At 46.5% G+C, this 27179-nt stretch overlaps 3 protein-coding genes across 6 annotated transcripts; 1 reads left to right on the top strand and 2 right to left on the bottom strand.

Moving 5' to 3' along the window:
• Positions 1–1709: 1709 nt before the first annotated feature.
• HNRNPUL2 (heterogeneous nuclear ribonucleoprotein U like 2) lies at positions 1710–11600 on the bottom strand. The gene is made up of 14 exons (XM_082660788.1): positions 10562–11600; positions 8537–8672; positions 8167–8243; positions 7837–7976; positions 7437–7527; positions 7237–7349; positions 6752–7015; positions 6456–6578; positions 5948–6076; positions 5081–5249; positions 3537–3737; positions 2409–2482; positions 2037–2144; positions 1710–1918 (listed from the first exon to the last, which is right to left on the bottom strand). Exons 1-14 carry the CDS (start codon positions 11100–11102, stop codon positions 1838–1840), a joined length of 2247 nt encoding a protein of 748 aa, XP_082516914.1. The 5' UTR covers positions 11103–11600; the 3' UTR covers positions 1710–1837.
• A 516-nt stretch (positions 11601–12116) lies between these two features.
• TTC9C (tetratricopeptide repeat domain 9C) lies at positions 12117–19322 on the top strand. Of its 4 annotated transcripts, none has more exons than XM_082660273.1 (4): positions 12117–12184; positions 12797–13089; positions 16515–16697; positions 17631–19322. In XM_082660273.1, the coding sequence occupies exons 2-4, from the start codon at positions 12852–12854 to the stop codon at positions 17723–17725; spliced, it is 516 nt and encodes a 171-aa protein (XP_082516399.1). In that variant the 5' UTR covers positions 12117–12184; positions 12797–12851; the 3' UTR covers positions 17726–19322. The 4 variants fall into 4 exon arrangements, with proteins under 4 accessions (XP_082516399.1, XP_082516400.1, XP_082516398.1 ...); XM_082660274.1 differs by adding an exon at positions 17145–17241 and having other exon boundaries at positions 12134–13089; XM_082660272.1 differs by having other exon boundaries at positions 12134–13089.
• A 3619-nt stretch (positions 19323–22941) lies between these two features.
• ZBTB3 (zinc finger and BTB domain containing 3) lies at positions 22942–24745 on the bottom strand. The gene has a single exon (XM_082660507.1). It carries the CDS (start codon positions 24728–24730, stop codon positions 23174–23176), a length of 1557 nt encoding a protein of 518 aa, XP_082516633.1. The 5' UTR covers positions 24731–24745; the 3' UTR covers positions 22942–23173.
• Between the last annotated feature and the right edge of the window lie 2434 nt (positions 24746–27179).

Here is a 27179-nt window from a genome sequence, read left to right on the forward strand (position 1 = left end):
GGTTACAGAAAAATTCATGCAATCACTTCACCCACTGCCACACACAAATCCATTTGACGGCACCACAGAAAAAGCAGGTGCCCAGAGAAAGGACATCATTTTGAGCAAGCAAACGTATTGCCTACCAGCCCCCATTCCAGCCTCCGGGTCAGAGGTCCTTGTGGAGCAGAAGGGCGACTAGAGGGCCAGGACGAGGGCCTGCGCACCCTCCTGGGCACGGCAGTAACCGTGGGAGAGGGGGAGAGAGGTCAAATCTCAGCACAAAATTTTCAACAGAGGACTGCCCAGGTAAGGAAATGGAAGTGAAGTACCTTCTAGTAGCACAACCCAGGGCTCCCCTCGCCAGGAAGTGCGGCAATGTGCGGTGTTCGCTGAGTGAGCTCTTGGCTGACACAATGCTGAGCAGGAGGGTGGATGAAAACTGAAGCTCCGTATTGAAGAGCGTTCCCATAATCCACCTGTATTCTTGAACCCACAACCTGAAGCTGTCTGTCAAGAACTGGGAGGGTGCTGGTGAAGTTACAAAACAATAACTCTCCCGACTGAAGTCTCTTGGCTAGAGGCCTCTCTGGGACACACAGGGAAGGCACCCCAGGAGGAATCCTGTTTCAGCAAGTCGGGAAGGGGTGTCTCTTTCATGCACACGCTGCACACGCTCACATTCATGCTCTTCCCAAGTTCCAGCAGCCCCACGGAGCTGCCTCCCACCCCCCACCCTCCCCTTTTCTATTCACTCTCTATCTGTGTATCAAAAAAGCCAGCAGGGCCCCGGCCCTCCACACTGTAGAAAATAGCTGCTATTCTCAGCGCCTGGGCCTGGTAGCCCACACCACAGGATTCACCTATATACATATCCTGCTGCAGTGAAAAGAATCCTGCTTCGTTTCTGTGTGAGCTGAAACCCTGAGAAACGTTCCTTCTCTTGAACTATAAGAGGACAGATTCTCTAACAGAGATGATTTCAGAGACTTCCCACCTGTCTCAACCTTGGAAGACAGAGAGTAGAGACTGGCAAATCACAGTCTTCAGGCTGAGGGCTGCAACCCCAACTCTTCCCCCGGATTTTACGGAAATCCATTAACAGACAAAGAGAGGCTGCAAGCTATTCTGCTCTGCAATCAGGAACAGTCCCCACGCCTCTTGGCGTGGGGATCCTATAACAGAACCGCCCAACTGGTGGTCTCCATGCCTCAGCCAAACAGCACAAAGGCACAGGAACGTGGAGACAGGGACACTATGGCCTCCCAGCCCACCAGACCAGATATCCCAAGAGGGAAAGGTCGGTAAAGAAAATACAAACGGTTAGTTGGTGCAAGTGATTGATAAGAGCTGATCGTTTATTTTCACTGCCCCAGTCACAAGCTCTCCCTCTGTCCCCGCTCCTGCCTGTATGGAGAGTGCCCTCACACGCCTCCCCACCCGCTCCGCACTACCTCGCCATCACTCTCCCTTACTTGGCTGCCAGTCCAGCTGCCTCAGAATGTCAGAAGGGTGACATTTTCAGTTCTTTTCCTGTCTGACTGCAGGGTATAGGACAGGCAGCCCTAAGTGCTGCTTTCTGAGCAAATGGTTTTTTGATTACAAATATCTAACTAGGTTTGAAATGTTTTATAGAATAAGACAATATTCTTTTCAACAAACTTTAAAAAAAAATGTACAGTTTTGTTGTTTGTTTCCACCCCCTCCCCCCCCCGCTTGCGCACCCTCCCCCCACCGCCCCTCCCCGGCAGCTCAGCCCCACCCCGGCAGCCCCTGTTTTCCTTGGTTGTGTTTTGGGGGGTGCTTGGCACCCCCAGAGATTCAGCTTCATGGCTGACAGGCGACAATGGCAGGGGCTTCACCGATACCCTTGGTAACCGTAGTAGTTCCTGTAGTATCGGTCTCTGTCCTGGGGATGGTGGTAGTAGTAATTCTGCCACTAGAAGAAAGGGGAAACTCCATCACCTGGAGCCACAGCTGGCTAAGGATGGAGAGGCACGACACTCATCCCTTTGGCCCTGCCCCCCTTCATCTCTCTATCCCCAGATGATACTTACATCCCGACTGTATTGTCTGTAATAGTCTCTGTATCTGTTGTACTCATAATCTCGCCCATAGAACCGATCGTAGTCTCCCCTGTATCGATCGTAGAAGTTACGGTAACCCTGAGAAAGGAGAAGGAGAAAGAGCGAAGATGTATGGGCTTTCAGCATCACAAGCCACTGCTATCCCCCGTCTTAAATGAGACACATCTTCACTTGATATTATAAACAAGCTTAACCTTCCCAGGATAAAGTCTTCCAGAGGAACAAATTAAATGGGCAAAACCCTAAGCCCTGAGAAAACAGCCCAAACCACTCTGCTCCCCCAAGCCAATAGGAATGGCTATCACGGCCCAGAGGGAGGAGCAGAAGGAGAGCTGCACTCACCCCTCTGTTTCCAGACTGCCCCCAGTACTGCTGCCCGTAGGCCCGGTTGTCGTAGCCTCGGCGCTGCCCGCCCACTGGAAGAGAAATGGAGAGCGCGCTCAGACAGCTGGCATGGGGTCCTGGCTCCACATCTGAGTGGAAATCAAAAAGTCGGAGCCAAAGGCAATTCTGGGGGAATAGGAGGCCTGCTTCTGCCAGGCTCACACAATGTTAATTAAAGCACCAGCCAGGATCTTTTAAAAAGTCTGAGGTGGGGGAGGGCAGAGGAATAGAGACACAAGAAAACCAAGCCACCTTGGTTTCACCTTTTGAAGCTCCCCAATTCCTGCAAAACATTTAAGATGCCAAAAGGATACATGGCAGAGTTAGAAACATGAGTAAAAACTGCCATTCGTAGAGCCACAGACTTTCAGCCCTGGAAGGGATCCTGGATATCATATAACCCAGACCCATCATTTTATACAAATGAACGAAGTCTAAATGATGAGCTCTTCCAGGGTAGGAACTGTTGGTATTCCCACTGCCCAGCACAGAGCAGGCACTCAAAAAGTTTGTTGACTTACACTTATAATTACACACACACACACACACACACACACATTTTTAATGCACAGTGAATGCACACTGTGGCGGGGGGTAACTGACAAACTAGACATTCAGGAGGGAAATTAATTCCACTAATAAGCTAACTTACTGTCTAACACCCCCCCCCAGATTACTGAATAATGCATTCACTTTCTGCTCTATACAGTTGGGTTGATCCAATAGACAAAGTAGCAAGGAAAAAGATAAGAATCTGATTTCACTGCACAAATCCTTCAAATAAACTACAATAGTGAATGGGGAGTCCACATGTAAAAATGAAAACTAGATAAATGAACAGGCTCAAGCATTGCTTTTCAAGGAAACAAATATTTTTGTTGAAAAATAACTACCTTTTGTTGAAGGATTATGGAAAAAGCACAAGAAGCTGGGAGTAAAGATCACAGGAAGAAATAAGCTCCGTAAGAAGGGGCTTCCTTATTGTTGGTGACCTGACTTGGTTTGCCTGCCCTTTCCTTGTGGGTCCTGCTGCACTCAGCACAGAGAACAGACTGAGGCTCGGGCTGGCAGGTCCCCAGGACTCACCGTAGCCTTGGCCTCTGCTTCGGTTCTGCCGGTTTCGCTTGTTTCGATTGTTTCGGCGGTTTGTCCGCTTCTCGGAGGGCGGCAGCAGCTTCCTTGCCTCCTCCCTGTACTTAGTGACAATGGGCTGAGCTTCCTCCTTCTCCAGCTCCCCGTATGTCACCTCATCCATATAGTCGCATTTTTCAGGCAGAGAGAAGTTGGCTGTAAGAGTAAGAGAGAAGCTTGTGGACCTCCAAGTACGCAGACGGGTAAGATCTCATGATGAAAGCCCCACTACAAGAATAGGATTTTCGAGGCCTCATGTACTAATGCACAGAAGTGTGCTGGGTTCACTCTATGGGTTTTCCCTAAACTGTAACAGCCCCAGGCAAAGGGCTATCTGCAAACTGTAGATTTACGAGTTCTCAAGTGATCCATAATAAATTAAGAGTGAACTGGGTTAAGGTTTCTTATCAGGACAGAAGCAGGCAGCCAGAGGCTAAAAGTAACTGAGAAACTTTTGGTGTTGGTTAGATAAGAAATACACTTTTAAAGAGACTCAAGAAGAAACTGACCCCAGCCTAAAGGCACTTACTCATCTATACAAGAAAAACAGTTAACAAGAGTACGGGGTCCTCATTAAAACCACCTGTGTATGATGGGCCAGCACACTTGCCAGTCTCTAGACATCAAGTTCAGAGGCTGAGTCCCCGCAGAATTCAGTTCAATGAGGCTCTCCTGATTCTGAGATGAATCCAGTTAGCCCTCCGTTTTATAAAACTGAACTAAGTTCCTCCAAGTGCTTGAGTACCGGTATGGACTGGCCTAGTTCATTCTAAGTAAACTTGGAGAATCCAGCTCTTAAATGTGTAACCAGCTCCCATGCCTGGGCATTATCAGAATTCAAAGAGCCAGTAGTTGACAGCTCAGGTGGGATGTCAGGCGCCGAAGGCAGCAAGGGGAAAAACCAAACTCTGAGGTGAACAGCACAAAACTAGATCAATCAAGATAGTTAATTTTGCCTTCTAGGGAACCTTGCTGTAAGGCTTTGTACCACGCGTATCAAAAACCAAAACAAACAAACAACAAAAATAAAAAACAGGCCTAATGTGATACTAGAAATCAAAATATACTGATGAGATCATTCACTCCAACCACTACCATTTTAATTTGAACCACAAGCATGGCCCATCTCTAGAATATAAATTCGGTGAAGGCAGAGCTTCATTTCATTCATTCTTTCCCTATGTCTAGAACAGTACTGGACAAATAGTAGACACTTTAAGTACTTACCAAATGAATAACTGACTCGTTGAAGCCTCTGCCTTAAGGCTATCATCCTGTGATCTATCACCATTTCTCTTTTTGTATTTTATCAGAATGAATCAAGGAGTTATTGCTTCACCATTCACTCTGCTCATTCATTAATCTTCAAGTGATCACACCCATTAATTTATTCCAGAGATTTACACTTTACATGTGGAGAATCCTCCAGGTGCTAAGAGGCTCCAGTGAGGTGTGCATGGACCAAGGACAGGACCCCTAACTTGTAGAGTTTAGCCCACCTTTCATCTCCAGCATTATAGACTCAGGCACATCATCTCCCTCCACTTCCTTCCTTAGCTCCAGCCTCTTCTTCCAGTCCTCCTCATTAGGGACGACCACCACCACTTTCCGAGAGAAAGTCTTAAACAGCAATAGCTTCCGCCGTTGGCCAGAGTTGTACACGTTACACTAGGAACAAGAGGAGTAATAGACGTTTTAGGAATAAAAATTAAACACTAATTCAACCAACAATTACTGAGCATCTTTCACAAGTGAGGCACTAGATTAGGGGTCTTATTTACACAATCTCTTTGAATTCTTCAAAAGCTACATGATGTTATCCTGTTTTACACAACATGAAAATTGAGACTCAGAGAGGCCAAGACTTGTCCAAGGTCACAAACCTAGTAAGTGGTGGAGCCATGAATCCAAAGCTCCAACGCTCTTTCCATTGCCTCTAGAATGTGTTTTACAGTCTGGGTCCATACACTCTCTGGTAAAAACACTAAGAGTTGTATCTCTGAGTTCAAAACACATTACAACCGTAACACAACCACTTAGTCATAATCAGGTAACCTGATTCTGTTACTTAATTCAGTCTTTCTCTATATATGCACCCTATTTTGACTCTGAGCAATTTTTTTTTAAAGGGATTTAAAAAAATATTATTTATTTTGGCTGTGCCGGGTCTTAGTTGCAGCATGCACGCGGGATCTAGTTCCCTGACTAGGGATTGAACCCAGGCCCCCTGCATTGGGAGCACGGAGTCTTACCCACTGGACCACCAGCAAAGTCCCTGAGCAATTTTATCAGATTAAATGGATACCAAATCTTTTATCTTTGGACCTATTGTTAAATTAGGTTTCTTTTGAATGTTTGAACAATACCTGATCAAGAATGAAGTTCCTCTTTGTCCGGGAAGCAATCTGGACCAGCTTACTAAGGCACTGGGAGGCTTGCTGAACTAAAAGGTCTCGGCTTTTGGGGTCCATCTGTGGCTCCTCGAGCCCCTTCATCTAATGAGTTTGAGAAGAAGAGAAACACAAGGAGTTACACACTAAGTTAAAGCCCAAGAATCACTGGTAAATGCCACACCACCACCAGATCAGTTCACTGACATTGCTCAGTGCTGTGAATGTTGTCCATTTCCTACAGAACTCATTTCCAGTCTCAATCTGGATAAACTCCAGACTTTACCAGCTTTCACATTTGACAACACAGCAAAGGAAAAGAAAAAAATCTACCATAAACACATACTGAGAACGCATTTCTTTATTTGTGGGGCCCTTGTTCTCAGACACCTGAAAGACCAACTCCACTGGGAAAAGATTATATCAATTTCTTGGTACCTCAAGAGCTAACATCACAGCTGACTAACCCCTCCCAGCAACTCACCCTCATTTGATTGAGCACAGTCTCAGCTCCCAGGACATTGTATCTTTTCTCAGGGTTTTCTTTTGCGTATTTCAGTGCCCACTGGGTCTTTCCAGATCCAGGCAGTCCCACCATCAGAATCACCTGCAAGTAAACAGAACCAGGAATGCTATAAAAAATAAGTGAGGGTCATGTTTACAAAGCCCAATTTAAGAACATCCTCCCCTTCCCCCAGCTGGGTAAAGTTTTCAGAAGAAAAGCGACCCACCCACCATTCCAAGCATGAGCACCAAGGTTCTGCACACTCTCCAGCATACCTCACACTCCTCTATGGTCTTGGGAGGGACCGCAGTGCGCACGCGCTCCTCCACAGGCACGGCATGGATGAACACAAACTCTTCTGGCGGTGGGAAGAAGGGCTCCTCCTTCTGACCAAAATTTAATTCTACAACACAATTTTTGCAGAGGACATGGGGTAGGAGGGCCCGGTCAGCCAGGGATTCCTTGTTGATACGGAATGCCACGCCAAGGTCTTCTCCATTCTTGGAAAAGGAAAGTTCTACTTCTTCAGCCTCAAAATTCTACAACGACGAAAGACAAGAGCATTTATGGGCACACAGAGCTTGAGGTTGATTAATCTTACAATTTAATCTTTTTTTTCTCTACTCCAACTGCTGTACTAAACAACTATGTGAGCAATGCATCAAAGGCAGAAAAGACAGCAGTCGATGGGAAGCAAATTGATCCCTAGTGCCCTCTATTTACTCCTTGCTACAAATCTACAACTTTCAGGAGCACTTACAGCAAAGCAGCCAATGACATCACTCTCCCCAAAAGTCTGGCCAAATTCCTCAAACTGCCCATTCTCTGCCTTGAGTCCTCGTCCATCGAAACCATACGAGAATTCATCCTCACCTAGAATAATCAGCAAATTAGTTACCTACACACAAACCTCCCACAGAGCAGCAAACATTAAAATGATTATGTTAAAAATAACTTTACCAAGCTGTGGATGGGAAAAATCAACAGACCATCCAACTCGAAGGAGAGAAACCTCTGTGCAGCCTTCTTTCATTGGGAGATTCTGGGTTACCTGGCCAAGTCAGAAAAGGAACTTTCAGATACTCGAGCAAAGTCTGAGTTAGACAAGATTTTGATACAAACCGAAAACAACAACTATCACAACTCAACGTCAGAAAAACAACTGTCAATAAACTTAAACCAAAGCCATGAGGGTCAATTTCTCGGTTACTGGCGCTACGGTTGTCATTCAAGCGTGGTGCCTTTTTCTGCACTAATAAAATACTGGTGGGCAGTAAACTACTATGTACTGGAGCCCACTACATAGTAGTCTAATGACTAATTTAATAAATGAACGGTCCTAATGAGCTGTACACACTACCTTGGCCTCAAAGCAGACTTTCCCCTTTGTCACTCCATAAGTACTTCTTGCCCCGGACCAAAGGGTGGGGAACTTCTCTGAGAAAAGCGGCTGCCCTCCATAGCGGTCTTTGCTCACTTGAAAATGGAGATCCGAGGTATCTGTTAAGAAAGAAGCGATCTGTTTACTCCAATGCCCAACACTTGAAGCCACCAATAGAACACAAGTATAACCAGTTCTCAAGAATGGATACAAAGTTTAAATCTTTTCAAAGCTGCAGGCCATGAAGTTTTAATCTCCAAAATCACTTTTGATTGGTTTAAAACCTCAACCTGTCTGCCTTATACATACACGTGTCCAGGTTCACAAGAGTCTGATCCTCTTCCTCATCTTTTGCCTCTTCTTCCGGGGGTGGTGGAGACTTTGAACTATACATATGAGAGAAAAGCAAATACAGTGTAACCAAAGTCCTCTAATTGGAGAGGTGTCTGCATGACATCAGGTCTGTTTATCAGCAAATATAAACTTCCAGCAGACAGCTTCTTTCAACAAATGTGAAAAGGGCAACAGGAGCTCTCAGGGTAGATTTAATCTAAAACTTAGGCCTGTAAAAACCTATTCCATTTTTAATCCACCCCTCTTTCCAAACTCTCCAATCAACATCAGGTATACCAAAATCAGAGCAGACACTCCCTTCAATGAAAGGGACTATTTCCCTCACCGGCTGTGGTAAGCCTCCTCTCGGAATTCATAGTAAGCTCGGCCATGTTCATCCTTCTCATCCCGCTGTCTCTTTACCCCCCGCCGCTCACCATCTGAGCCTGCCGGTTTTGACTTTTCACTATCTTGGTCATCTCCTACAAAAAGGAGGGAAAGAAAATCAGCAGTTTTCATACTGGAGTGTAGAATAAGCTCAGAACCAACAGAAACTAAAGGAGGACCTGCATATCTGTCTAGTCAGAAGAGTCAGGTTTTTCCCATGGCATTCACAGAATGTTTTATTTCCAAAGATGATCATCTTCCTGTCGTTGGCTGGGATTTTATTTTTTTTTTAAAAAAAAGGGACATTATGGGCTAATTACAGTCAAGCAGTAGATTAAAAATTCGGCAATTTTTGCATTCTAAATTTATCTGCTTAAATCAGGTCAAACTTGCAGATTTTCCCACCAATATGACATAAAAGAAACATCCCATGAGTTTTTTAAAAACTTCATAGCTTAACTTCGATTCCTGACTATCAGATTTGGATTTAAGCTGGACACTTAATATATGTTTTCCAACACTTTTCCACAGGTTCATGTTACAGAAGCCTCAATTTTTTTTTTTTTAAGGGTTTGCCTTTCCAGCTTTGAAACGCACAGCCATCCACAGCTTTACTTACATAGCTAATGGACTATGGTGTATATACAGAGCTGTATTTTTATCACAGATTTTTACTGAAACTTGCAGGAGCAAACCATTAAGTCACAAGAGACCCACAAATAATACTGCATCTTTACTGCACATAATTTGGGGCAGAAAAGTGTTGTCATATATTTCGCAACATTCTTCACAAAAGGAGAAGAAAAGCAATTTTTCCTTGGACTTTTTTGGTTTGTAACACTAAAGTTTTTAATAATAACTTCTTTAAAGAAGTCCTTTATCCCTCAACCTTTTTTATCTGCTATCTGGCGGTACACGTTAAGTCAAAGGTTATGTAATGGGATTTTTGTTCCAGAACATAGGACAATCTGCAAGTTGCATGTGACTGTTGTAGAATGGGTTCCAATTATACCATCATACCAAGCAGCAGCCTAAAAAATGTATTATAAAAGGAACTAAAGCAAGCCACTTCATATTAAGAATGGGAAGCAGCTCTAGTTTTCCTCCCTACTCTGACAAGACAGTTATGGATCAGCTCCAACCATCCAATTACTTCAAAGAGAGAAAGGTCACTAACTCCCTAGGGCAACTCTATACAGTCTCTTCCACAAGGTTACTCAATGGACCCACCAACAGCCCAACCATTTCAATTCAGGAAGTCAAGGACCCGAAATGTAAAAAGCTAGCTAAGTGTACAGCAAATATACAAATTTGCCCAACCATCTACTCAGATGAAAGATTAAAATTTAGTTGTAAGAATTCAGGCAAGGTTAAACCCCTAGCCAAATAACGTTGATTAACGTTCTAAATGCTGTAGATTAAAATTTTTTCTTCCGTAGTTAACGATTAAACTTGACACCCTCACACCACAGGCTGCTGAAGCAGGAGCTGCTGCTAAAGCAGGAGCAACGTTAGATTTCCAGATTTTCGGTGTGGCTCAAACTCTAATATTGAGCTTTCGATGGAGCGAACTTTGACGAACTGAGCTTATTGCTTAATTTTATGGCGAAAAAGTCAACAGTCGGGCCGAAGCCTCCAACAGTTGGTCTGGCTGTCCGTGTAATCAACAATTCCTCAGTGCATTCTCGGTTTAGGAAAGGATAACCAGCACCGCGGAAGGCTGCTCCAACAGGTAGCTCATAAGCAGTTCGCAAGCAACATCGCTTACTTCCATCCACTACCACCAAGCAACCGAGTTAGGCAGGAACCTCCCGCCTGCAGAGAGTGGGGCCACCAGAGGTAGTCAAACCCCCCAAAAAGGTGGGTAGAGGACGAAAGCCACCTCCCCTGGGGAGTCCCACCGAATGGCGATGGGAATCGAACCCCGCGATGCAGGGCTTGGTGCTAGGTCAGGGGCGCACCCGCTCCGCTGCCAGCTCCTCACCCTGTTCCTCTGCGGCCTTGTCACCCGGCGCCTCGGATCCCGGCGTCTCGTCTCCGCTCCGATCCTCCGGCTCATCTTCCTCCCCCTTGTCGGTGCCCTGCTCTTCGCCACCGTTCACCCCACCTGACTCGGCTGTGGCCTCCTCCGCTGGTTTCTCGGAAGCATCGGGCTCGGCCGCGGCCTCCACGGCTGCCGCCTCCGGGGGCTCCGGCGGCGGCTGTGCGGCCTGGCCCGAGGCCTCGGCAGGGGGTGGCTCTTCGTCTTCGTCCTCAAGCAGCGCCTCCTCGTCCTCCTCCTCCTCCTCTTCGTCCTCCTCCTCGTCCCCGCCCGGGCCGCCGCCCGACGCGGCCACAGGCCGAGGCTCCGCCTTGCAGGCCCCGCCGGGCCCGGCCCCGCCACCGCCGGCCTCGTCCTCGAGCATCTCGGCGTCCAGCGCCTCCTGCAGCCGCTGCGCCAGATCCACCTTGAGGCCGCGCGAGTCCAGGCCGCGCCGCTGCAGCTCCGACCGCAGCTCGGTCACTTTCAGCCGCTTCACCTCCATCGCCGCCGCCGCCTCCTCCGCCTCCCGCCGCCTCCTCCCCTGAGAGCCGTCGACCGAGCCCGACCGCGCAGGCGCCGCCGCCGCCCGCCTCCGCCTCACGCGCCAGCACTGAGCCCGCGCGAGCGAGCGCACGCACGTAGGCACGCAGGCAGAAGGCTGCACGCAGCCTCCGCTACGTAGTGTTTGTTTCTCGCCCTTCCTCCCTCCCCCTTTCGGCCCTCGGAGCCCAAAACAACGCAGCAGGGAGCTGCTTCCTCTCCAGCCCCCTTGGTTCCCCTGCCGCGGGCGGGTGGGCGCGCGCCGAGGACGGTGGACTTCCCTCTCTTTACCTCCCGCCCCCTCTCACCCCCTGGGCCAATCGCCGCCAGCGGCTTCACGGCGCAGTCGCACCGGAGCCGGAGACGGGAAAGGCTGGCTTCAGCTCAAGTGCCTCGTAGTACCGAGGTGTGTGCGCACCCGTCCCTCCGTACTTCCAGCCGGGGCTCCGCGCAGCCGCCCGGACCTCCCTCGCCACACGCCCCTCCCACCCCGTCACCACCCTTACTTCCGTCTGACCCGATCACACTGTTGTCGTAGGGCTTGCTCGCTAATCTCTGTTCCCTAGTGTCTATTCGTGCAGCCACTTCTTGAGAGAGAAAAAAGCCAGAAGGAAAGCAGGGAAGCTCTTGCAACGTGAACGCCTACTGGCAATTGTCTTTCTCGTTAGTCAACAAAAGGGCTCTCTAAAACCTTGCAAGGACTGCAGTAACTAACCCCGGCCCTCTTTTTTCCCCTCAATCCTTCAACTTCTACCCAGCAACAGACACCCTGGCCTCGCCGTATTGGCCAACTTGAATCGTCATCTGCAATTCTGATTGGTCCCTCAAGAGCTTTCGGTTTTTTTTTTTCAATTGGCGAAGCTGCCAGAGGATTTCCGCCCACCCCACGGTTGGTCCACTGGGGAGGCTGGAGAGGCGGGGTCGTTTCTGCGGGATTACTTTTCCGGGGCCGCTTCTGATTGGGCGGCGTGGAGCAATGCGCGCCACCATTTAGACACCAAGCTGTCGGGAGGCCTGACCCTGCACTCTCCCTACTCCCCGCCGGTAAATCGAAGCCCAGCGGGGAGACTTCGGGTTCGGCCACTTGCTGGGGGCGAGGGGCTGGCCGCGGGGCATGCGAGGCTTGCATGAGCGGCGCTGCGGCCGCGTCACCCTCGGGCTGTTTGGGGTGCACGGACCGCATTCACCTCGGTTCCCCAACTCCTGGCCCGGAGGTCAACAAATGCTGGTTGAATAAGTGCGAACAAAGAGCTGGGATGGAGGCAAGCCCTCTAGACCTCGTTTAGCAGTTGTCCCCGCCTTACTCCCTTTCATTTCCAGGTCAGGGAAGTGTGTCCGAAGGAAAGGAGGAAGCAAATTCCGCTGGCGTTTGCACGCCGGCCACAATTTTATAGTACGGCCTTAGCTTTTTCGTGCAGTCTCCTCCCCCCGGAGTCGCCGCTTTAGGAAATAAATTAATCTCTGGCTTTACTCTTCCCACGTCCTCTCTCTGATCAATGCCCTGCACTTCTAGAGATTGAAAAATAACTGCAGAGAAGAAAGGAAGGGGCTGTAGTAGAATCAAGGAAACATTCCCTGAGAGGCCTCCTGGAGAAGGAGAATTTCCTGCTTTTTTAAGTCGGCTACCAAAATCGGTTATTTCGCTCCTATCCCCAGAGCTTCGGTTGCTCTTTCATTTCCCAATTCCTCAAGAGCACTGGGCGACAAAGTTATGGAGAAGCGCCTGCAGGAGGCCCAGCTGTACAAGGAGAAAGGGAACCAATGTTACCGGGAAGGGAAGTACCGAGATGCTGTGAGTGGGTACCATCGAGCTCTGCTGCAGCTGCGGGGTCTGGATCCAAGTCTGCCCTCCCCGATACCTAATCTGGGACCCCAGGGCCCGGCCCTCACACCTGAACAAGAAAACGTACTGCGCACCACCCAGACAGACTGCTACAACAACCTAGCTGGTAAGAACAGGGCTGAAGGGTGGGTAGAGTGTCAAGGCCGGGACATGAAAGTCTGAGAACATTGGGGAAAACTGACGTGCTTCTCTGCCGTCATCTAGTTATTCTGCCATGAATTGAAATTTATTTTCAATCTGTAGGGTCTAATTGAGTTTCTGTAGAGCAGTGCTTCTCAGACTTCACTTGGAGAGTTTGTTAAACTCAACTTCTTGAGCCCTGTTCCCACGATTCCGATTTAATGGGTCGGAGGTTTGTGTGTTGGGCGATATGTGTACCAATTTGCATTTCTAACAAACTCCCGGGTGATGCTGATAGGTTTAGGGAATTTCGCACGCTATAGGGAAAATACTGAACCTACGTTTAGAGTGTTGTTTCTTTAATATTTAAAATATAGGAAAGAAGGCACTTGCTTTAACTGGTGGTGTAAGTTATCCATCTTAGATATTTTGGATAGCTTTTCCTCATTTTCCTTCTTCCTATAAATCAGCTAGATGGTAACCTGGGTAACCAATATCTTCCTTATCCAGCTGGCCTTGAATGAAGAGGTGGATTCCAGAGTTAGTATCGCTAGGATTAATCTGCTAAAAGAAGGGAGACTTCTTAGGTCTGTTTTATGGCAGGCAAAATAACCATAGAGCTAATTAAGTTATTTTGAAGTATATTAAAGTATTCTAATGGTTCCAGTTGAGGCCATAGAAATTATTAGGAGTAGTTTTTTTGTTGTTTTTTTTTTGCGGTACGCGGGCCTCTCACTGTTGTGGCCTCTCCCGTTGCGGAGCACAGGCTCCGGACGCGCAGGCTCAGCGGCCATGGCTCACGGGCCCAGCCGCTCCGCGGCATGGGTTCTTCCCAGACCGGGCCACGAACCTGTGTCCCCTGCATCGGCAGGCGGACTCTCAACCACTGCGCCACCAGGGAAGCCCAGGGATAGTTTTTATACTTTGTAATAGTTGTTTAAATGATTTTTTTTTTTTTTTTTGCTTTCTACAACACTCATCAGCTGTGATTTGGTGAAAATCTAGCTTTTTTACAGTGTGTGTCCAGAGCTCCTCTTAGACTCAAGTAACAGTAACTAGAGGAGCTAATATTTCAGTTCATTCAACAATTATTTATTGGGTACTGAGGATACTGCAGTATTATAAAACAGATAAAGATCCCTGCTTTCATGGGGAGATGGACAATTAACAGAAGAGGTAACATATATTAGAAGATGATGAGTAATGTGGAAAAGAATAAAGCAGAAAATGGGGATAGGGACTGCCCTGGCGGTCCAGTGGTTAAGACTCCATGCTTCCAATGCAGGGGGTGCAGGTTCCATCCCCGGTCAGGGAACTAAGATCATACATACTGTGTGGAGTGGCCCAAAAAAAGAAAATGGGGAAAGTGAGTGCCATAGGCATGGAAGTGTTAGGTAGGGGTCAGGGAAGGCTCGTTAAGGTGACATTTATGAAATACCGTGTTTAGGCCCTTTGTACACATATACATATAAACCTATTTAAGTGTCACAGCAATCCTTTGAGGTAGATTTAAGGAAACATCTAATAAGTGCTGGAGCTAAAATTAAACATGGGAAGTCTTAATTGCAGAGCTTAAGCTCTTATTGCAGAATACTGTGCATTATTAGAGAAGAGAATACACATTGGGGAATTGACCAGAAATCAAGGAAATGAGATAGGTACTTGTAAATATCGTGACTCTCCAGGTGGACTTGAAGGCAGAGACTGTAGCTTATCCATCTATAGACCCTCTGCTTGGGGGTGCTTGGTAGATGTTCTATAAAGACTCACTAAAATTAAATTTCACTTACATGTGAGTGAAGTTTACGTGTTGGGCAGTTTATTTATAGTATCTCTCATCTTTATAAAAATTCTGCAAGGTATTTATGATTTTCCCCATTTTACAGATAAGGAAATCAGACCATGTCACTGTCTAAAACTGTCCAATGGCATCACATTACACTTAGGAAAATATTCAAACTCTGACCTTCCCCGGCACCGCCTGACCTGATCTGGCTCCGCCATAGACCAAATTCACAAAGCATGCGTCCACCTTCCAGCTTTGTAGGATCTCTTCTGTCAGGTAGAATGCCCTGTCCCTTGAATGACCCTTGTCATTCAGATCTTGGCCCAAAAGTCACTTTCTCAGGGAGGCCTTCTGTAATCAAACATCACTCTGACCTCATTCACTCTCTGTCCCAGCACAGTTCTGTTTTCCTCAAAGCACTAATAAATAAGTGAATTTCTTAGTGCATTCCTCCTACCTGGGAACTGGGATGCAAGCTCTATTTACTCGTCAAGGTGTCTGTCTCGTTCCTCTCCTCTCCTGCTCCTAACTCCGCCTAGCACATGGTCAGTGTTCCATAACTAGTTGTCGAATGAATGAATGAAGCTACAGTGATGGGTTAGCTGACCGCCTGGGAGTACCGAAGTATTGATATAAACCATATGGCCACTTGGTGGGGATGTTGTAGAAGGGTTGCAGACATCAGCCCTGATTCTCCTTCCTTCTCAGCACCGTGATTTAATAATGCTATGTTTAATTCCCACAGTTATGAAACAGGGAATGCATTTCCCTTCTTACTTATAGCAAGGCAGAACACTGACCTGAACATTGCCTCCTAAACAGATTTGTGGTTTGAGGTCCCATCTTTCATCCAAGGGAATAGTGAAGTAATATATCATCATTGAGAATGGTGGTAATTTTTGAGTTAGAGAGTCCTTGGTTCAGATTTCTTATTCATTCCACCTAGAAGCTGTGGGATCTTGGACAACTTACTTGACCCTTGTGAGCCTTGATTTCTTCATCCATTAAATGGAGATGGTAACACATACTGACTTCAGAGGGTGGATGAGAAGATTAAAGAAGCACATGGCACAGCGCTTACTATTTCCTCACACAATTAATGGCAACGGTTGTTGTTAACAGAGCTTCAGTACAAGCATTGTGGTGAAATGGGAGATTCAAGACAGAGAGCCTTGGGTAGAAGAGATACAATGAAGAGTTTTAAATAATTTTTTTTCTTTTTTTGGCTGTGCCATGCAGCATGCAACATCCCAGTTCCCCGACCAGGGATCGAACCCACACCCCCTGCAGTGGATGCGTGAAGTCCCAACCACTGGACCACCAGAGAAGTCCCCATAAATAAATTTTAAAATATGTTCTTATCAACTTTTATAGCTGGGCCTGACCCACACTAGGTACGTGCTAGGCATTTGGTAGATAGTGAAGTAAACTGTGAGGTATGTAAAGCTTATATTCACTGCTGTATCCCCAATGGCTAGAAGAATGTCTGGCATATGGTGGGCACTTAAATGTATTTGTTGGATGAGTGAATGTTGTTGACGTCATCCTAGGTTTGGTACTGCCTTGAGTTGGGCAATGGAACTTAGTGTTCCCTCTTCTCTCTTCCTTCCATTTGGCCCCATTAGCCTGTCTTCTTCAGATGGAGCCAGTAAACTACGAACGGGTGAAAGAATACAGTCAGAAAGTCCTGGAGCGACAGCCTGATAATGCCAAGGCCTTGTATCGGGCTGGAGTGGCCTTTTTCCACCTGCAGGACTATGACCAGGCTCGGCATTACCTCATGGCCGCTGTCAACAGGCAACCAAAAGGTGAGAGAAGGGGATTGAAGTAGTAAGTACAAAAAATTGTTCCACTGAGGTAGTATCTGTGGGAGTGTTTTAGCTTTCCATTTATTGAATTTTGAAAATACATTCACATGTTCAAAATTCAAAAAGTGTAAAAAGATATATGATAAACAGGCCTTCTACTCCTGTATTCTTGCCTCCACAGGAAAGCAATATTGTATGTGCTCCAGAAATAATCTTAAAATGTTGTTTTTCAAGTTTCAGTTCCTAGATGGGGACAAAAATAGGATCTGGATTCCAATGAATAAACATGATAATCCTCATTTCTACCAGTTCTCCAGCTGGGGTCTGGCCTTTGCTTAACTACCCATTCATCCTTTAGCTCAGCTAACCCCAGGTATGACCTAGAAGAAGGACAGGCCTCCTGACAGAAAATTTGAGGCTTGTTTCCCTTGTTTCCGAGGGAAAAAGAATATTGTGAAGAGAATGACAGACTCATTCCTGTGTTGGTGGTTCAGCACTGAACATTGTCTCCCGTTTTGCATTCTGGCTTAGAGCGGCTACTAAAGTAAGAGGGTCCCCAAACTTACAAAAATTCAGCAAAATCTCTCTAATTGAACGGGAAAGCCATTATGAATTAATAAAGATATATGAGCCGTTGTTCACATTTCTTACCTTCAAGTACATAGATTAACTGCCAGCCATGTATAGTAGCTTTAGAGACTTGCTCTGACAAAAACTATTTCTCCAAGCTCCTTTTCATTATTAAGTTAGCATCCCTGTACAAGATTTTTTAATAATGCACATAATTAATGAATGACATTTACTATTGCATAGAATTGTTGTGATATATGCAAATGGAAAGATTTTAGGAAATGGAAGTGTGTTCATAATCCCCTTCTGTCCAGAGGTACGGTTATGGCCTGTCTCTAATTGCCTTCTTTGCCCTGTTCTAAGACGCCAGTGTCCGGCGGTACCTTCAGCTAACGCAGTCGGAACTCAGCAGCTACCATCGGAAAGAGAAGCAGCTCTACCTGGGCATGTTTGGTTAGCAAAGAAGAAAGATACCCCTCCACTGGAACTTCGGTGAACTAATAAGGACCCATCAAGGGGAAACCTGAGCCTCAGCAAGAGAAATTAACCCCATACCTCTGACTGAGGTGAACTTGTATTTTGTTTCTAGTTCTGCACGAACTCTTTATTGCCTACATGGTCTGTGTCTGTTTTTGTTTCTCCATCTATGTATTTATATGGCTTTTAATATGTGGTATTATTAGGGATATTTGCCTTGAGAAATACAACCAGAAAACATTCGTCAGTTATGGGTGGAATTAATCATATCTTTGGCATAGATTTTAATGATAGGTGTTGGTAGATGTAGTCCTATACAAAGGAGAAGGCTAGCAGAGGATGAAGTAATAAGGAAGGCAGAAAGGAGTTTCTTCCTTCGTTTCCTCAGATGCCCAAAGCCAAACTTACACAGGCCACAAACTGGCAAATATATATACTGTGAAACTAGACAATTATAAATTGGGCCCACACGGCTCAGAATGAAAGATTTGAAATTAACCATCTTGACTAAAATAATTCCTTTGTCTTAATGTTCCACATACATTCAGATTCTTTTTCCCCCACAAAAGTATCTAGTTCCTCTTGTTTCTCTTGGTAATTTCTAGTCCTTGCTATTGTTCACACTCAGATCATTAATATAGTATACTTATTTATTTTTTTATTAAACCCTTCTGTCTTAAAACTTCTGGAGTCAAGCATTTAAGTATATATTTTGTAATCTTTTAAAAGCTCTCATGCCAAAAAAACACTTGTAAACATTTTAATTTTTAATAGGTGCATATCTATAGTATGCTCATTTCTCTAAAAAAACATAGGAAATACAGTTTACCAAGTCTTCTAGAAACAATACCATAAAAGAACAGGATAAAAACATAGATCTGTTCTTTACTTGTTACCCGCCCCCTTGTATTTCGCAGGAGCTCACTTCCTTAAAGAGGAGGGAAACAGTGAGAAAAGGTTCTCTTCCCTTAGGGCCTTTTAAGCACCAACGAACTTTCTGGAAGATTTTTTGGACATGGGTGCAGGCGCAGATCTGGTGCAGTCATGGCTCAGTAGGAGGCTTCATCAACCGGGAGCTCTTTTGTCATTCTGCTAATGTCCACAATGTATGAGTTGTACAGAGTAGATAAGACCATAATAGCACTGCTTCTACCTTTATGAGTGAAGGTAATAAGCATGTATCATTAGCCATCATACACAGACAGATTTCAGACAAAAACCCCTTAGTCTTGCCAAGTGTACACAAGCTCTTCTCCCCTTATCAGTAATGCCTCTCTCTCAACGAGCTAGGCTCCTCTTTGAGTCTCCCTGTACCCTTAAATAATACAGCCACCAACTTACAAACAAAAAGTTTTCATACCAAATAATCTTTTAAGTCCAAGGACAGAACTAACAAAAGTTGAATATTTTATTCCTCTTCCAAGTTTCTTAAATTTCTAAGCCTAGACTGTTGCCCGATTATGTCATGCATGGTTGTGTGTTATGTTTGTTTGGGGTTGGTTTTGCTTTCTGATTTTCTTTTTTTCCCCTAAGACTTGATGTTACAGTAAGCTATGTTCTGCATCAATGAGGAAAAAATAAAACTGATATTTAAAAATGTACTGTACAAATTTATTGCACTAACCCTTTTTAGCACTTCTAAGACACAAAATGGTCAGACTTACATTTCGCCTTTAATTTGAAGGCCAGCTCCTAACAGAGATGTTAACGAACGGGAAAGTGGACAAAGATAGGCAGTCAGATGTGGGTCTGGAGGAGGTCTGGCCAGCCCACATCCTGAAGGAATCAGCCAGAGGTACCTCAATCTCTGTACTCAGAAGTTTGTGGAGGGGGGAGGCTGCTCACCTTACCAATCCTTAATGGTTTCCACACAGGATTTGAGGGTTTGATTGAAGAGAAAGCATTCATGGTGATGTGAGGATTCATACTGCACATAAGGGACAGTTTAGAACAGTGTTTCCCTCCAAACCAATACCCATCATCTTTACAGTTTTGCCAAAATCACATACTACCTATACTACTTTTTAGTCAATATTTTAAATATATATTTTGAAAGGAATTTTTGGACAGAGGAATATGTTAAATGATACCATGGGGACGTAATCAGCAAATCCCAGGCTGAAACCGTAAGATGAATAAACCAATTTCTTCTATAAATTGCAAGGAAAAAGAGAGGGGAACCTATAAATTAAAAGAAGTTTAAGAGCCACCAACCAAATAAATGTGACTCTATTAGAAGAAAACAACTAAAAGTTTTTATGAGACTGTGTGAATTAAGAAAAAATATATATATTGGTCTCTTCCCAGGTCCTGGCACAGATCTCCTAAAACCCTTGGAATTTGGATTCTGATTTGAAAAAACAACTAAAAGTTTGCGAGACAATCAGGGAAATTTGAACAAGAATTATTAACAGTTTTGCTGGGTGTGATCATGGTATTTGGTCTTTTTAAGAGTTCTTTTAGAGGTGCATGCTGAAATTGCTTACTGATAAAATTGGGGAGGGGACTTTAGAGCACTTCATATCATTTGCCAAAAAACACACAAAAAAAACCCCAAAACAAAACAACCAATCAACCATAAAAATAAATGTATTTTACAGTAAAAAAAAAAAAAGTATTAGTATATATTGAAGTAAACCATCTTTGGAAACACTGGCTTTGGAGAAAGTGAAATCTAATGTGAAGGGCTAAAATGGTGAGTTTTGTGAAGCTAAGAGCAAATGAAGGCATGCACTTAAAAATACCAATTAAGAAATGAAATCCTAAACTAGGAAGAGGTCTCTAAAACTGGAGAGCAAAGGGTGGTCGTCTGAAAACTAAATCAGCTTGTAGCTCAAAAGCAAATAACTTCTCAGGGTTAAACTCTTAATAGCCTGGGACCTGGCCCATCCCACCATAAAAGGAGGCCGATTTTGGCTCAGTAGAAGGAATAATTATCCAACAATTAGGGTTGTCCAACAGTAGAATATGTTTCCTTTGGGAATAGTGAGTTCTCTTTCAACACCTGGCAAAAGGAGGATCCAGTGTTGGACTAGAGGTTAGATGAGCTGGCCTACGGTTCATTGAATCCATGGATGGGACTGTCAAGAGTAGTGGAAACCAGAGAAAGTTCTCTTGATCACACCTCTACAGACAGGCCTAAACTGTTCTTGGTGTCCAGCAGATAGATAAAGTGAGGCAACTGTGGCCGTAATTGTGTTGGCTGCTGCTTTAAACATCTTGCAAATTCTTGGCTGCCACCTCCAATGAAGAAAGCATTCCATGCTGGGAACTAAAGGCAAATGCTTGCTCTTCAGGAGAATCTCACCAAGTTAATACATCCTCTTTAGTTAAGTATTGCACTTGGCCGAGACAGTAACAAGGTTCCTGTGTTCCCCAGATGGTCCAGAGAAATTATATACATTATATATACATGTACACATATTTATGCCTTGCTTTTAGGAACTGATGTTCTGAGGCAACCGATTTCTTTTTTCGCCCCTCCTTTTTAAAAAAATTGATAGATAATTCACATACCATAAATTTCACTCTTTTAAAGGCAACTGATTCTTATAGGCATTTTGATGTGATACTTACTCCAGGAAAAAGGTGCTCCAGTCAGCTAAAATAGCTCTTACTGTATGTATGTATATCTTGCCTTGTTTCACCAAGGAGTTAAGGCAGTAATGTATTTGCATAAATAAAATCAGCCATTTGAAAAATAAAATAAAAGATTATTCCAACACAAGGAAAATGAAAAGCAGAATTCAGTCTCTCAGCCATGGAAATGTTAAGCGTCAACTTTTGCTTCCCATCATACCCCAAGTAAGGAGCTTTCTTTGGCCAAATCTTTGATGCTCAGCTCTGTCTCCTTCCTATGACTCAAAAACAGCTTGCTAGTGTGAGTTCACAGGGCTGAATGTGACAAATCCAAAAAGAGAGAGAAGAAATTCAGAAAATTCACTCATATTTTCATCTTTTTCTAAATACTCCTTCCTGCTTTTTTTGCATTCAGTTCCTTATGTGCCAAAGAGAGAGAGTTTGTGGGGAGCCCTCTGGTCCATCCTACAAACACCACTCTTCACCACAGGCAGGGGCAGACCCTTCTCTTACATTCCTAGAATGCTTTTTCCCCCCATGCCACACCAACACCCCAAATTCCCATTTCTTTGCTATCTCTACTGTCAGTAACCACCTGTATGACCGTACCTGAGTAATCTGACCTGTCTAGGCCGTCATCACAACTTTTAAGTGAGGGAGTTAGACCAGATGAACTCTAAGATTGTCTCATCTAGAGTTTCTTGCTTTAGTTTTCCCAAGCGCCCATCGTTTCCATTTCACAAGTCCTCAGTCTGCCCCCACACGCCTACCACCGTGGAGCTTAGTGTTTTCTGCCTTCCAGTTTGTCATCTTCAGAGACCTCAATGCACATTTAAGACATGCAGGCAAAAATTTCAAGTCATCAATATGGTATCTGTTGTTGAAACAGTCAATCAAAGGCCTTTCTACATGGAAAGCAGAGGGAAAGGGGTAAGGCAACAAAAGGGGTAAGGCAACACTCAAAAAAAAAGGCAACAAAACCAAACACTCAAAAGGTATCTGTTGTTGAAACAGTCAATCAAAGGCCTTTCTACATGGAAAGCAGAGGGAAAGGGGTAAGGCAACAAAACCAAACACTCAAAAGGTCAAAAAAGAAAACAACTTCCAGTTCAAAGTTAACCATCTTCAACAGTGTTTTAAACCAGCATGGTATCTGAAGTCATAAGCCAGGGTTCAAATTCTGGCTTGCCCCTTAACTAGCTCTGTGACCCAGAACAAGTTAACGTTGATTGTTCAGTCTCAAGTTTCCTTGTCTGTAGGGAAAAAAGCGGGGAGAGGGATAATACCTCATAAACTTGTTGAGGATTAAATGAGTATTTATGTGAAGTCCCCAGTACAGCCCGGGACACAGGAGGAGCTCAACTACAACAATAAACCGTAATTGTGTGAAATTCCCTAATTTGTACACTTTTCCTAAGTAAAGTCTACACTGCCCTCTGCCTCTCCCACTTTTTTCCTCATAAACAACCTGACCCCCACCCCTACCCCAAGTATAGGTATCAGATTCCTAGGTCTGGAGGAGAGCTGTGAAAGAATCAGCAGGTGTGCAGTTTTGTGGAAGAAACCAGGCAAGTCCAGTTCAGAGAGATACTTTTCACTGCTAGCTTTATGGGTCCAAACGCAGAATGAGAAGCGATTACACCTCAGGAAAATTCCCAGTGCCCTTGGTGAGGAGTTGACTGAGATGCGATGCCCCATAAAGTCCTGCTATCTGGCTGGGAAAAGAAAAGGGTAGGAAACTACAGCCTGGGCAGAATCTTCATTCTGTCCCCAGCAAGGGAAATGAGATGCTTCCCACCTTCCGTGCTGCCCCCTAACGGGGGCAAGAGCCAGCCTGGCATCAGGGCGTGTTAGTTTTTGGGGCCAAGTACAAAATCTTTGTGTGGCCCTCCAGCACTGCTGTTCTGTCTGTCTGCTGTCGGGGAGCCGGGGATGGGCTGCACTCCCAGGAGGGGGCCAGCCTCTGGATCCGGTTTGCTGCGTTTGGCCAGGTCCTCATTGTGAGCCTTGCGGATGTGGCGGTACAGGTCCCCTGACTGCGTGTAGCTGCGCAGGCAGTAGCGGCACTCGTAGGGTCGCTCACGCGTGTGCACTGTGGCATGGCGCCGTAGTGTGTAAGAACATGAGAAGGTCTTCCCGCATGTCTTGCAAGTGGGAACATCCTCCGTAAAAACCCCAAAGCTTCCCGGGGCTGCTTCATACTCGGAAGGCAGGTAGAGTGGCTCGTGCAGGGCGGGCGGAGCAGGCAGGGGTGAGGTCACCAGTCCTCGATGATACTGCCCTGGACCTGGCAGCAAATGGTAGGGTAGGTGAGGATCTGGCGGCAGGAAGTGGTCACTGGCCCCCACCTCCTCCAGTCCTGCTGCCCTTGGCTCTTCAAAGGCCTCTGGCTGGGGGGGCTGTTCACCATACACTGCTCCTCCAGGTGGGAACAGTCCCTCAGGACCCCGAGGCTGTTCCTCCGAGGCATCGGGCTCCTCATCGGAAATCACGATAGCTTCTACTTTCACCTGGACCAGCTCCGCTTCTGCTGGGGCTGGAGCCTGGGATGGAACTGGGGCTGGGACTGGGACTGCAGCCGAAGCTGGGGGATAGAAGCCTTGCAGTGGGCCTCCAGTTCCCCTTGGTTCCACCACCCTCAGATTCTCAGAAACCACATCAAGGGGAGCCAGTGGCTCCACTGAAACCGTTGGGAGGCCCGAAGAGAAGTAGTTTGCAGGGTTGGTTTCTGTGGAGCTACTGGGGCTGGCAAGAGAGACATCAGCCACTGGTGGAGGAGGTGCCCGCAGATGCGGTGAGTCAACCTCCACGCCAGGCTGTGTAGTATCAGCCCCAGCCGGCATCGGTGGCTCATCTGGAGGACAGACAGTAGGTGAGGGAGCTGCTGAGCCTTTCCATTCCCCTTTGCCCCAGTGGCCTGATGTCTCTGCAGATGCCAACGAAGGCTGGGGGCCACGGGAAGTGCTGGACAAAAACTCCAAATTAGGGTGCTGTGAGTTGGTTTCTTCCTCCTTCTTGGTACTATCCGCCTCTGCCAGGGCCCGGGCTTGCAGCCGCCGCTTACACACCTTGACAATATCATTCATGTGCAAGTAGCTGGCAGCTGCCAGCACATCCTCCACAGGGGTATCCCCCCTCAGGACCAGCTGGCCGGCATACATAAAGTCCAGAAGCAGCCCAAAGGCTGGAGCTGTGACAATCTCGTTGTGGATACACACCAGATCCCTCTTGTCCAGTTCCCGCTCTTTGTAGAAAAGCTGGAAAAACGGGCTGCAGGAGGCCAGCACAGCCCGATGGGCCAAGAACTGGGTGCTACCCACCATCACCGTGCAGTCACAAAGGAAACCCTGGGACCGCTGCTCTCGGAGGCTCTGCAGCAGCTGCTGGCTGTGTTCTGGGAACTCCATAGCACCCCACGAAGGGAAAGGGACCCTAGGAAGGTCGCCACCAGTGGCTCCCTGGGAAAAGAGGACAGGGGGTTAGGGCAGGTGACCCTCCCATAAACCATAACGTCACCTCTGAGCTATTACTTGCCACCCCAAAGCCTCTGGCAGCACCGTCCTGACCCCAAGACGCTCGCTTAAATTACTACCCTTCGTTCTCCCAGGTCACACCCAGTGGTCTACTTTTAGCCCCGCCCCTTCGGCCTAACCTTAGCAGCAGGCCCCGCCCTGTCGACAAAGCCCCTCCCCGGAAGTCCCGCCTCCTAAGCAGCCTCCGCTTCCTCGATGCCCACCCGGTAGCTTCCAGCACCTCCTTCAACAAGAAGTCTCGCCCCCAGGCCTTTGCGGGCGATACCTCTACGCCCCACTCCGGGAACTCCCTGAGCCTCTCTCGCATTCCAGGGGCTAAGAAGTCCGAGGGTGGGAACTAGCAGAGAAAGCTGATCTCTTCACTCACCACCGACCAGCCACCGGGAGAGCTCCGCCCCTTCCCACCTTCTCAGTTGTCATTGGCTCAAATTTGCCTTCCCTCGTCAGGGATTGGTTCACTCTCCCCTAACCATCCCCCCAGCTCGGGGCGGCTTCTCCAAGTGGGTGCTGGTGGACGTCACTCAGGCAGGAGGGCGCCCGATTGGTTAGCGCTCCTGTCCTAAACTTTTCCTTTTCTAACCTCCTTCTTTGCCTCAGAGCCCTCTGGATTGGTTGAGCTTTTCCAGCTACCTGAGGCAGTAGGAGTGCGACGTCCTCCAGGCGGGCCACGAGGCCCGCCACGGCGCAGAGCGTTGTGTCTTAGCGGACAGCACGTCACCCTCGCTGCTGGGTGACCGGGAAAAGGAGAACCTACAAGCTGGTGTGGTACCCCGGAGGCCCGAGTCTTAGACCCGGCTCTGCTATAACCGTGGGCGATAGCTGCACCTCTGAACTGCAGTTGTTTCTTGTAGGGCCCTTACTCTCTCAAAAACTCCAAGATGTCCTGCTGCCTCACTCCCTCCAGTCTGATGGTTCTGGGCTCCTGGCTCAGCAGTGGTGGTGTCAGAGAACTAGCAGCTGTGCGAATGCGGTCGTAGTGTCCCTAGCCTAAACTCTATAGCCAACTTACAGTAGAAGAGATGAGTGTCCTTCTCTGTCTGGAGCGTAGTGGGCAGTAGCTGGTAGGAAAGGAGGGAGTGGGCCAAGGCCCTAAAATGTCCCTGGGCGGGAGAATAAAGAGCGTGACTACTTCTGAAGAGATCTTCCAGAGTTCCTAGACAACAGCGAGTTGTCTAGACACAACTACTGAGCCCGCGTGCTGCAACTCCTGAAGCCGGCATGCATAGAGCCTGTGCTCTGCAACGAGAAGCCCGTGCACCGCAACGAAGACCCAATGCAGCCAAAAATAATTAATTAATTTAAAAAAAACCCGACATAAGTAACATTTTCATTTTCTAGGAAAAATAACTATTTTCCAAAGTCAAAAAAATATGTAGTGAAAATAGTGGCATTGTTTTACATTTTTCCCAATTTCTTTAATGTCTGGCTTAATATAAGACAGCTGGAGTCTCACATCTGTTTCTGTTTTCAAACTATTATGAGATATTGTTTTGATTATATGAAGATTAAAATCTGACCTCACACAAATGGGTGGGTGTGGGATTTCATTGGCCATGGTGAGCAGTTTGCATTCTATTCTGAGTATAATCGGGAGCCATTGGTAGGTTTTAAGCAGGGGAGTGTTCTGATACGATTCTTGCTTTTAAAGGCTTATCCTGCCTAGTCTGGAGAAAGGAACATAGGGGATCAAAGTGGGGGCAGGGAGAGAGCTGTGCAAATTGTTCTGCAAGAGATGATGGTGGCTAGATAAAGGTAGTGATGGTGGAGCTGGGGAGAAGTGCTGGGTCAACAGAATTTGCTAAAATTAAGATAGGAGATGAGAGTCAAGAGGAAAAAGGAGTCAAGGATGGCTAAAATCTTTGCATGAGCAATGGTGTGGCTGGCAGCCATTTTCTGAGTTGGGGACAATGGGATAGGAAAATGGAGAGTTCTGTTTTGACGCTTTAGGTAGAGCTTCCCCTCAGCCGGTTAGACTTGTGAGCTTGAAGATCAGGGGAAACACTGGGGCTGGAGATATACATTGGGAGTGTCATCAGCGTCATATGGATGGTATTTAAAGCCAGGGAACTGGAGGGAAAACCCTTGTAGGAGACAGGGCTGTGGAGCTGCTAAGCAGTGAGGAGCACAGGCTGTTCAGGAAGCTTAAGCGATCATGTTTCTACAGGTTCAGAAGAGATCAGAATGAAGATGAATCTGAGATTGGGCACAAAGACTGTGTGCTTGACACACTCTGGGGTTGCTAAACATACTGGACCTAGGTTTTTAAAATTATAGTTATTTGGGGACTTCCCTGGCGGTCCGGTGGTTAGGACTCCATGCTTCC

This window comes from Grampus griseus, assembly GCF_964374135.1.
Source record: "Grampus griseus genome assembly, chromosome: 8".
In the NCBI taxonomy this organism is placed as follows: Eukaryota; Metazoa; Chordata; class Mammalia; order Artiodactyla; family Delphinidae; genus Grampus; species Grampus griseus.